Here is an 11,630-nt window from a genome sequence, read left to right as displayed (position 1 = left end):
GGATCCTATATAGGACTGACCGGTGCACTCACTGGCTGAGTGCTGGTCACGAAAAAACGACAAAAAAAAAAAAAAAAAAAAAAAATCACTTTGCAGAGAGGGGCAGCTGCTTGCATGACCAACCCTGCCACCTGTGGGGGATGAGGCTGGGGGTGCCCACCCTGGGGAGAGACAGACTGGGAAAGAGGTGGAGAGGGGTGTGGGGGAGGGGCGCACACACACAGATGTACACTCACAGTCATTCAGTCACTCAACAAACATTTATGAGTTCTCACCATGGTTAGTCGTGGAGCCACAGAAGGATCAAGACTGACCTGACCCCATCTCTGCCCTTGTAGAACCCATGGGAAGGTGGAGACAGATGGGGGTAAAAATCACCCACAAAGAAATAATTACAGTCCGTGATGTAAGAACCCAAATGCCCCAAGGGATCACACCCTGATCACATAAGCCCTTCTCAGCCGCACCCCATCATGGCGCTGGTTGCCCTTCTCTTCCACATTCTCCTTCCCGCCGGCGCGAATCGCACACCAATCAGCTCACCCCAAGCCCCATGCGGTATGCTAAATAGGGATTGTTTTTTAAACCAATCAGCTTTCCCTTAAAGCCCTATATATATGTGTGTGTGCTGCCTAATAAAACGAGCTCTCTCCGGTGAATCGTCAACTGGTGTCCACTCATCCTTTCATGTGAAGGGGGCACAGACAGCTGGTCAGCTGGTCGTGGATCTATGAGGCTGGGCTGGGCTTCCTCCCACCGTGACCTTGCTCCCCAGGACTCCCTCCCGACTTCCCCTCTGTCCCCTCCTGTTCTGACCTATCTTATCTCCTCCAGAGATGATGTTTACTGGACTGGCAGCCTGAGCAGCTCACCTATCTCCCCTCCCAAATTCTCCCTACTCCTGGCCACCACCCCAAGCCTGACTGTCCACAGGCTGACTCTCCATGTCTGATGGCTGGGCTACGGAGGATGGACAGACAGACCCTCTGCCTGGCCATCCTGCCTGGACAGCGGGCCCAGATGAACTATGGCTGTGGGGGACCCTCAAAGCTTCAGGGGCCTTGGGGAGACCTGGTTAAGCAGAGGGAACTTGCAATGCCAGTTTCTTGGCAGAGGTTGCACAACCAGATGGAGAGCAGGAGGTGAGCGACACAGCAGCATTATTATTCATAATAACCAAAAAGTGGAAACAACCCAAATGTCCTTCAACTAATGAAGTAATAAACGAAATGTGGTCTATCCATGCAAAGGAATATTATTCAGCCATGAAAAGGAATGAAGACCTGACACATGCTACAAAGTGGATGAACCTGGAAAACATGATACTCAGTGCGAGAAGCCAGGCAAAAAAGGGCAAGTATTGGGTGATTCTATTTCTATGAAGTGTCCAGAATAGGCAAATCCATAGAGACAGAAAGTAGACTGGTTGTTTCCAGGGCTGTGGGAGGAGGGGAGAGTAGGGAGTGACTGCTAATAGATATGGGATTTCTTGTTGAGGTGAGGAAAATGTTCTGAAATTGATTGTGATGATGATTGTGTGATATATTGAATATACTGAAAGCCATTGAATTCTGCACTTTCAGCAGCTCAAGCTGTTACTAAGAAGACTCTTTAGAGTCAGGATTGAAGTCTCCATTTTACAAACAAGGGACTGGAGGCTCAGAGATGGTGGGAGCCTAAGGCCATGTGACTAGAGGAAGGTGGGGCTGGGACCAGCCTCGGGTCAGACTGAACCAGGTTCCTGTGCCCTCCAGGTGTGCTCTGCTGCTGAGACTTTGCCCGCAATATTTCCTCTACCTGGGATGTTGTGCTTACCTGACCATCACCTCCAGAAAGCCTTCCCTGATCTCTACCCCCATTCATATCCTCCCACAAACTGGCATTTTAGCAATGCCTACTTAGTAGTGCCTACTGGGTGCCAGGCTCTGTGTTAGGTGCTGGGGACACATTGGCTGCCATCCCAGGCTTCCCTAGATGTGGTCCCACCCCTCACCTGTGAGCCAGATGGAGGATGGAGGGAGGGCACCAGCTTCCAAACTCTCTAGGCAGACTCCTCGTCCCTGGACCTCACTCCCCCTGCCCCTCACTCCCCCTGCCCCTGAGGTACTTGGTGTCCTGCTGTTCTTGGTCAATTCCTCTTGGAAGGTCCTTTGGCCCTCAGCAGGTTAGGGGACTAAGGAAAAGACATCCTGGCAGAGAGCATGGCAGAGCAAAGGCCAGGAGATGGAAACTATGCCAGTGTGGGGGCAGGGAGATGGAGAGGCTGGAATGAATGCTGGAATTTGGAGTCATGAATGGTGAGTGCTGTGACTGTGGGTGGGTGGTGCAGGGGTGGGTGGGTGGTGCAGGGGTGGGTGGAATCCTGGGTGGGACCCTCTCCAGGATAGCTTGAAGCAGAACCAGCCCATCTGGAGCAAATCTCGTCATAAGCTAGACCAGAAGAAGAACTTCCTGTGACCCTGCATGTGCCAGCATGCTCCCCAGACAGTGCCAACAACCTGCCCACAGAGCTCCTGGCCGAGGCTTGTCCCAACAAGCAGGTGCAGTCTTGGCGTCTGGAACCCGGATTGGGGCCCGGTCAGTGGTCTTCACTGCATCAGCCCTGTGTGGACCCCTCTGGCCAGGGCTGCCCCTGGGTGGGAGCTCTGGCATTGTCTATGGGTCAAGGAGCCCCTCTGCCCCTCAGAGGCAGCCCAGGCTGCTGGGACTTGTCCAGATGCCACTGGGCCCAGGAACAGTTCATTATGGAGCAAAACACAAGACAGAGACCCCTCAGCATCAGCTAGAGAGAGGCTGGGCCTCTGTGGGGAGCCTATGTCTGGTTGGCACCAACACTGCTGCTAGGAAGCTGAGGCAGAGGCAGAGGCAGACAGAGGACTGGGGTCCAGTTCCACCTTTACCCCAAGACTGGGCAAGTTGCTCACCCTTTTGGAGCCTTGCTCCCTCTCCTGCCTCCATTGCAGGCTGTGCGGGCCAGGGGTGGAGGGGTGGTTTTGGTGAGCCTGGGGCAGTGGGAAGCTCCAGAAGTGTGTCCAGCGCCCTGCAGGCCTGGTAGCTGTGAATAGCTCCTGAATCTCACACCCTCAGTGGGAGCTCCTAGGACAGAACTTGGACTCCTCTCCTTCCCTCCAGCACTGGTCTCCCCCAACCCTTCACCCCTCCAGTGGGAGCCACTCTTCCAGCTTCTGAAATGGGTTCCTGATATCCCAGGGGGACGCCAGTGCACTAGGCTGGGCAGACAGACAGTGACCTGGCTGACAGGGTCAGAAGACGCGGGTCTGCCTTTGGCTCACTGCTGTGCCCCGGGGAAGGCTGCCTGTCTCCTCTGAGCCCGTGTCCCCGACTCTAAAACAGTAACCAGACTTGACTCGCCCTCTCCTCTCCAGCCCTAGGGCTGTGACCCTGTGAAGGGAAAGGCCAGTGACTGCCAGCCGGGAGTGCGAGGCGCTTCAGGGTGACTGCAGGCCAGGCCTCACCACCCTCCCTTCGCAGGCCGGGCGCCAGGGTCCACGCCCTTTTTTTGGCTGACTTGGCCCCGCAATGAGGCTCTCAGTCCTGGAAGCCAGAGCTCGGCTCGTGCGCCTGCCGCCCTCGTCCCGGAGGGGCCAGGATCGGCCCTCTAAGAGCGGTCCCGGGGCCCGCGCGCAGCCCGTTACTGCCTCCATCTTGCCCCGCCCCAGCCGCATCTCCATCCCCACCCCATCCCGCGCAGGGGTGAGGACGCCGGGGCCGAGCGAGCCGGAGCTCAGGGTCTCCGGGAAGGCGCGTTCAGTTGGTCCCGGAGGCTCCGAGTCCCGCCCGGGTGTTCGCGGGTATCCGCGTGTCCCAGGCGGGGCAGGGCGTCCCGGCCCCGCCCCCGGCCCCGCCCAGCGCCCGCTCCCCAGCTACAGGGCGGCGGGGCGCAGCGCAGACGGCGGGCGCCGGTGGGCCAAGCTCGGTGACGGCCGGGATGCGCGCGGGTCTGCGGACCCCGCTCCCGAGCCCGGGCGCGGCGGGGCCCTATGGCAGGTAGCGGGGGTCTGGGCGGCGGGGCCGGGGGCGGCCAGGGCGCGGGGTCCGGACCAGGGGCCGCACCGCGGGCTCCGCGAGTCCCGCTGTTGCTCGTGGCGCTGGTTCTTGGCGCCTTCTGCTTCTGCGCCCTCCCGGGCCGCTGCCCACTGGCCGCCCGCGCCCCCGCGCCGGCCCCCGCGCCCGCCTCGCCGCGCCTCGCCGCCTGCGGTCCGCGAGCGCCCAGCCTCCCGGTGGCCAGCGGCCCGGGCCGCCGGCGCTTCCCGCAGGCACTCATCGTGGGCGTGAAGAAGGGCGGCACGCGAGCGCTGCTTGAGTTCCTGCGGCTGCACCCCGACGTCCGCGCGCTAGGCTCCGAGTCCCACTTCTTCGACAGGTGCTACGAGCGCGGCCTCGCCTGGTACCGGTGAGCGTCCCGGCCCGTGCGCCGTCGGCTTCCGCGCGCCCGTGCCGGTGCCTTCCGGGGGGCGCGTAGTGCGCCTCGGGGTCTGCCTGGGGACTCAGCGCGGTGAGGTCTCCCGGCGCCGGGGGGGGGCGGGGAGGGGCTGAGACCAGTCTGCGGGGGCCCACGCTTGACTGCAAGGATGAGGCCCCGAGAGGACAGGCTGTACCTGGCCGGGGGTCGCAGAAACTTTAAAAACTCCAGGGAAAGCCCGACTCAGGTCTACAGAGGCACTCAGCAAGGTTGGGGAGCGGGTGCGACTCCGGTTGGGAAGTAGTTTCAAGCCCGTGGGATTATTTAGGAGCGTTAGAAATGCTTCGTGCTCAGCTGCCTCCCCACCCCGTCACTCTGGCCATGCACATCCGACCATCTGACCGGTGGCCTCTTACCCTGGGAAGGGGCTTCCAGTTTCCCTCCCCAAGACTCCTTGGCCCAAGGAGCCCTTCTTGGTGATCCTGGGAGTCTGGAGAAAGACTAGGTTTTAAAAAAAGAAGGAAGCTGCCTTTGGGTGCGGGGGAATTGAAACTCCAGCCTCATGCATGGGGCTCTGTAGCTGCCCTGGCCTCCACCCAAGATGGACTCGGGGTGCGGCAGTGGAATGTGGGAGAGCTCCCAGCCCCAGCTGAAGCAGCATGTCAAACACCAGCCCCTCCCTGACGAGGCTGCCGCTGAAGGTTGAGCGAGAGGCCCTGGTCCCTGTCCCTTCCTGTGGGGAAATTACAGAGGGAGAGTGTACGTTCCTCCCCAAGCTCTGGCCTCACCCCCAAGCTGAGAGAACCCTGCCCGAGGTCACCTGGTGGATTGGTGGGGGTGGCGGGACTCAGATTCTTGACCCCTGCGGGGGCACTAATTTCTTTGTTCCCAGATCCTCTCCCCCACTCCCCGCCCCCATTTGCTAACTTTGCCTTTTGCATTAAAACCACCCCTGGGCTTGGGTGGGGGAGGTTTGCGATGGCTCCTGAGCTGAAGGGCTGGTGCCGTACTGGGGTGCTAGGGAAGTCTACTGGAGGTCAGGGGAAGGTGGCTGAGTGCCGGTGTCCTCCCAGCTCAGGCTCCGGGGAGGGAACTCTGGTCCCTCCTCAGACGGTGCTGCAGGGTTCGGAAAGCATCTCCAATCCCCTGCTGTTGCTTGAAGGAGAGGGAGGAGGAGCAGGAGGAGGATGAAGGGGATGAGGGAGAAGGGGAGAAGGGGCTGAGGGTTGAGGACACACCGTTACTGGAGCACAAGCTTCAGAGCCTGCCTCTGAGCCTACGAGCTTTGACAGGGTTCAGAGCCCAGGGTACAGGCCCAGACTAGGGGTCAGATCCTCTACCTTGGGGAAGGTCCCTTGGGGACACTGACATGCCCAGGATGGGAGCGTGGGGAGAAGAGAGTAACCCTGGTAGAGAAGAGACTTTTTACTTTCTCATTTTTAGAACCGGCCTCAATGGGGGGAGAGGAGGGAGCAGAGAGAGGATGCGGAGGGGTCAGGTCCCTCAGCCTCCACACTCTTAATCCGGCCTGTCCCTTGGGGCTGGCCGGTACTGACCTCTCTCTGGCTGATGTGGAGCCGGGCTCTGGATGTTGTGGGTCCTGGTGCCCTCAGGGGGCCTGTGGCAGTGTGCCGACACGTGCACACATGGGGCTGGAATGTTCACAGGTGCCTGTGCCACCAGTGCCTGCCTGTCCCTTCCCTCAGCTGCAAGTGTACAGTGAGCCTTTGCAATGCCCACCCTTGCCTCAGCTTCCCCAGATGCAAGGCGGCAGCGTCTGCTCTCAGAGCGCTGTTCTGGGCGTGGGTTGGGTGAGGTAAGCAGAGGAGGAGCAGCCAGCACCTCCAGTTGAGTCTCTGGGACTTTGTTCCAACTGGGCTGCGACCTGGCTTTCCCGCGGGCTTGGCAGGTGGGTCCTGGGTTGACCTCAGCCACCCTTTCCCTTTTGCCAGGCTTTAGTTAGCTTATCTCTCAAGTTCTTGAATTTTCCGTCTTGGGCACTGTGGCCCCTGAGCACCCCCAAACTCAGACACATTTTCATCCGTTCCCTCACTCACTGAGTGCCTTCCATCTGCCAGGTGCTGGGGTTACACAGAGACCCCCAGGTCTTGGTCTGGGAGGGGTGCCTGCCTGGGAGCAGGTGGGGGTTGTACTTTGACCACAGTATTTTCGAAAAGCAGGAGGAGGTGAGGAGGGATGTGGGTGGGGGGGAATGCAGTTAGTTCCTGGGGTGCCAGAGCAGTGATTGCAGGGAGTGGGGTGTGAGTATGTAGCGGGGAGGGACCCAGGCTTCTGTAGGACTTACCCACCTCCACTTTAATTCCAGGGAGAGGATCCCGTGGCTGGGGACGCAATCCCCTCCTCCCAACCCCCAGCACTTTCTGTCATTGGGATCAGAAGGATAAACGGTTTCCACTAGATCCCAGGCCTGGGGTCAGGCGAGGTGTGGGACACGGAGATTGGGTGCAGAGGTGGGGGGAGCTAAGACAGGGAGAGCCACCCAGGGCCGGGTGGGAGCCGCAGGGAAATGCAGGCCAGATGAGGGGGGCTCTGCGGGGAGGGATCAGAGTCTTTCTCCTCACATCCTCCCCCCAGACTCTCCCACTCCCCAAAAGCCCTCATCACCACCCTCCATACTCTGCTGGACCGGCTTCTGAGGCCCAGGGAGGGTAAGTAACTGACCTCAAATATCTCAGATCTCAGAGCTGCTTTGTGGCGAGAGCAGGCCTCAGAAGTCCTTGTCCCTCCTCTGTGTTCCCACCGCCCTTCCCCAGCAGGGGGTCCAGGAGGCACCTCCCCTTGTGGAGCTCTCTCTATCCCTCTGACTTCCTTGGAGAGAAAGCATGGGGGGCGGTGGCTAACGACCATGCAGGCCTCCCTCCAGCAGGACTGAAGGGGTGGGGGGTATTCAGACCCAGAAGTGTCCAGTCTGGGGCCGGCTCATGGCTCACTCAGGAGAATGTGGTGCTGATAACACCAAGGCCATGGGTTTGGATCCCATATAGGGATGGCCGGTTTGCTCACTGGCTGAGCGTGGTGCTGACAGCACCAAGCCAAGAGTTAAGATCTCCTTACCGGTCATCTTTATAAAAAAAAAAAAAAAAAGACGTGTACAGTCTGGGAAAGGAAAGAGAGAGGGCTCCTGGGCTCACTTGGTGCCTGGGGTCATGGTGTGTCCAAGGTGGGAGGGGAGGAGTCTGCTTGCTTCCCTGTGGAGGGCGGATGAAGGGCCTGGTCCCCTCCCCTCACCAGCACAGGCTTCTCTTCATGGGTCTCAGCAGCGAGGTCCAGTGGGGGAGGGGCTCCCCTTCTATGACTTCCCTCTCTGGGAAAAAGGGGTCCCCTGAGCTGGCCATGCTGGGCTGCAGCCTGGGCCTCAGACCCTGGCGCTGCCACCTGAGGTCTGCATTTATCCCAGGAGGGCTGGATGCTGTTTCCTGGTGGATTCCCAGCTGCCTGAGGTAGAGGTGGGAGCAGGGTCTGGGAGAGAAGCCAAGCAAATGCCCCCTTCCAGATGGTTCGGAAGCAGGCCACGGCTGGGAGGGCTGAGGGCCCCTCCTCCCCTCCAGGGCTCTTGGCTCCCTCTGAGCCTCAGTGTACCTGCCTATCAAATGGGGCCATGGGTGTGGCCAGCATGTTTTGTCATCAAGATGGAGAAAGCAGAATTGTCCCCCCACCATGACTTCTGAAGACCAGCTCTGCCCAGGGCCTTGTTTTGAGGGGTAGGAGTCCCAGTTCATGTCGTGCCACGTCGGGGGAGCCTGGCACTCCCAATCTCATTCACTCTTGCCTGATGCAGCTCGTGCCCCCTCCTGTCCCACCACCAGCACCCTCCAGGCCAGGCACCCCAGTGCATGCGTCTGTGCACATGTGTCTGGCCTGGCCTGAGTTTCCTTGGGCGTCTGAGCAGAAAGAAGACTTGAGCCATGCCTCCCAGGGCTCTAGGCTGGGGGCCACTCAGCCTGGCTGAAACCTGGACTTTGCCCTGTGTGTCAGCCTCTTGGCTGGGGCCAGTCCTGCGGGCTATCGGGGAGGCGGGTGGGGGGAAGCCCCCTCAGAGGACAGGAGCAGGGCTAGGCATGGTTGGGCAGAGACATCCCCTCCCTAGCACAGGTCCCCACAGCCTCTGCCTCTGTTGACCTAGTTCCTATCCTGGAGTTGTTTGCTCAGCTGCCGCACCCTGCCCCGCCTCACCTCACCCTGAACAACGTGGCTGGCAGGTGCCACCTTGGATACCACTCGAGTGCCTGGGCCTGCCCGGGTTGGGCACTGAGGATGGGCTTCCCCAGATTTGGGGCAGTCAGGGGGCTGTGGTCAGCCAGCTGCTCTGGAACCTTGGGCTTTGGTCAGTGCCCTCCTCCCCTCCAGGGTCCAAATGAGGGGACTCTCAGAAATGCTGCGTGCTCGTCCTGGCACCCTGGGGTCCCTGTGAGGTCTGGGAGGCCCAGGTGGCCCAGGGTCTCAGGACGGGTCCTCAAGCTGGGCACACCCACTTCACAACTTTTTCAGGAGGTGCTGGGCTGTGCTGGTAGCTTTTTGGCATTCTGAATGTGGCCCAGGTCGGTGAGAATTAGCAGGGATGTAATTAAATTCAGGGGAGGGAGCAAGAGAAACAGGGTCACCCTTTGTCGGGGATACTGATCAATCATTGATGGCCTAATTTAAGGGGCACACTTAGTCCCTGAGGGAAAGTGTGGCCTCGAGTGGGCACTGTGGTGGTGAATCCAGGTGGGCTGGCCTCAGGGCACTTGGTCTGGGGTGAGAAGAGAGTGCCAGGGCTGGGGCACAGTCTAGCTCCTGGGGGTGGGCCCGGTGGGGATTGCCAGGACTCAAGGGAGCTGGCACTTGGGCTGAGGGATGGCACAGCCTGTGCAGGGACAATAAAAGGGGTGAAGAGCTTTCTGGTGCCCCCCAGTGACCATTGCCCTGTGATCCCTAGAGCAGTCTTATGCAGGGGCAGCCTGGCAAGAAGCCTTGCTGCAGCCCACAGCCCAGGTGCCACCAGGCACTTTAGGAGGCTTGCCCATCCTGCAGGCCCGGTTGTCCCTGGAGGTAGGGGGCCGTTAATCCTGGGTCCCAGGGAGCAGGTGTAGAGTAGGAGAAGCCGGGGGGGCACTGCTCAGACCCCTCTTCTCCCACCCGGCCTGCAGGAGCCTGATGCCACGGACCCTGGACGGGCAGATCACTGTGGAGAAGACCCCCAGCTACTTTGTGACGCATGAGGCCCCTCGCCGCATCCACAGCATGTCCCGGGACATGAAGCTGATCGTGGTGGTACGGAACCCGGTGACCCGGGCCATCTCCGACTACGCCCAGATGCTCTCCAAGACGCCGGGCCTGCCCAGCTTCGGCGCTCTGGCCCTTGGCCGTGGCCCGGGCCTGGTGGACACGGCCTGGAGCGCCGTGCGCATTGGCCTCTATGCCCAGCACCTGGACTGCTGGCTGCGCTACTTCCCCCTGTCCCGCTTCCTGTTTGTCAGTGGTGAGCGCCTGGTCAGCGACCCAGCCAGAGAGCTGGGCCACGTGCAGGACTTCCTGGGCCTCAAGCGGGTCGTCACTGACAAGCACTTCTACTTCAATGCCACCAAGGGGTTCCCCTGCCTCAAGAAGGCCCCGGGCAGCAGCCGCCCCCACTGCCTGGGCAGATCCAAGGGCCGGAACCACCCCCACGTGCCCCAGGCCGTGGTCCAGCGCCTGCAGGACTTCTACCGGCCATTCAACCACAGGTTCTACCAGATGACTGGCCAGGACTTCGGCTGGGACTGAGCCAGACCCTGTCGGCCCCACCTGGGGATGCTTGGTAACCTTAATTTATGTCTGCTCATCTGGCCAGAGTGGGTTGTCTACACATGCTGGGTAGAAAGAAATATTTAAGAAATAAAGTTTGGATCCATATTCTTCCACTCGACCTGGAGGTTGGAGGTGGAGGTGTCACCACCCAGGGAGGTGAGAACCATACCAGCTAATTGCACTGGGCACTGACTGTGTGCCAGGTGTCACCCCAAACCCACTTCTTTTATGTCCTCAGAGGTGGGTGCCTGACCACAGAGCACAGGTGAGCATGTGAGGGTCAGAGAGGCTTGGCCCGGGTGACTCTGGGGGACGCCCTCTCTTCTCAGCCCTGGGAGGCTGAGCAGTGTTGTCCCCACTTTGAGTGAGGAAACTGTGGCCCCAGGCTGCTCCGTTGAGTGATGGGGCAGGATCAAAGTTGGGTCTGCCCAATTCTGTGTGCTGCACCCACAACCTCAGCTAATCCCGTGTCCTGGTGCCCAGGATGCTCCCTTCTAGAAGCCTTTGCAGTGGAATTGCCTGGTGGTGTTAGGTGTCTTGGTGGTGGGGGTGCGGGTGATGTTTCTAAGAGCTTCCAGGCTGTTGCAGCCAAGCCCTGCCCACTTCAGGCCCCGCCCCCACAGGCCCTGCCCACTCCCCCAGGCCCTCCCTTCCCCAGCTCTGCTGCGTTTATCCTGCGCCTTCCCAGGAGAGGGCTGGTTCCAATGACCATCTGTAGCCCAGCTGCCTGCTCCTGAGTCGGACAGACTCAGACAGGCTGGGGTGCCCTGTCTGCCTCTCTCCCCGGAGAGGGCCCCTCAGTAATGACCACGTGCAGTCTGCTAGGTGCCCACCAGCTGCCCTGAGGATGGCCTCTGGGGCTGCTTAGGCCTGGGGCTATCACAGGGCCTGGCTGTGGTCTCTGCACTCCAGGCTACTCCTTGGGTCTCATGGCATGTCCTTGGCCCTGATGTGGCCTTTCTACCCCTGAGCTACTTGGAGCCACTCCCTGTTCTGGGACCTGGGGACACAGAGGGAGGATATTCAGGGGAGGGGCAGCCTGTCAGCCTCCATCCCCTCTCTGGGTGACCATCAAGTTCTGTGAATCAATGGACCCACCAGTCACCTTGGCCACCGTCTTTGTCACAGGATCCCATCAGTGGTGTGGATATGGGGTCAGCTGACATCCGTATGCTGAGAAGAGGCTCAATGGGAGAGAGATGGGGGCCACCCTAGGCCTGCTTCCTGCCCCTGCTTGTTTCTGGGCCCAGAGGACACTCCATTTGGAGCTTCCCCGAGGGGCCGGCCAGAGGCAGGGCTGGGGGCTGGTTCCCAGCTCCCCTTTCAGCACCCACTAAGTGACTGCAGTGACAACGTGATGGGCAGATGTAGGCAGGGCCTCCTTCACAGCTCAGACCTCACATGTGGGTGGAGGGAA

At 60.2% G+C, this 11,630-nt stretch overlaps 1 protein-coding gene across 1 annotated transcript; it reads left to right on the top strand.

Annotated features, from left to right (window-relative positions):
* Positions 1-4,001: 4,001 nt before the first annotated feature.
* On the top strand, positions 4,002-10,217 carry HS3ST6 (heparan sulfate-glucosamine 3-sulfotransferase 6). The gene is made up of 2 exons (XM_063101185.1): positions 4,002-4,414; positions 9,574-10,217. The coding sequence occupies exons 1-2, from the start codon at positions 4,002-4,004 to the stop codon at positions 10,187-10,189; spliced, it is 1,029 nt and encodes a 342-aa protein (XP_062957255.1). The 3' UTR covers positions 10,190-10,217.
* The last annotated feature ends 1,413 nt before the right edge of the window (positions 10,218-11,630 follow it).

This window comes from Cynocephalus volans, chromosome 6 (genome assembly GCF_027409185.1).
Source record: "Cynocephalus volans isolate mCynVol1 chromosome 6, mCynVol1.pri, whole genome shotgun sequence".
Classification (NCBI taxonomy): domain Eukaryota; kingdom Metazoa; phylum Chordata; class Mammalia; order Dermoptera; family Cynocephalidae; genus Cynocephalus; species Cynocephalus volans.
This window is presented reverse-complemented; position numbering and strand designations above follow the sequence as displayed.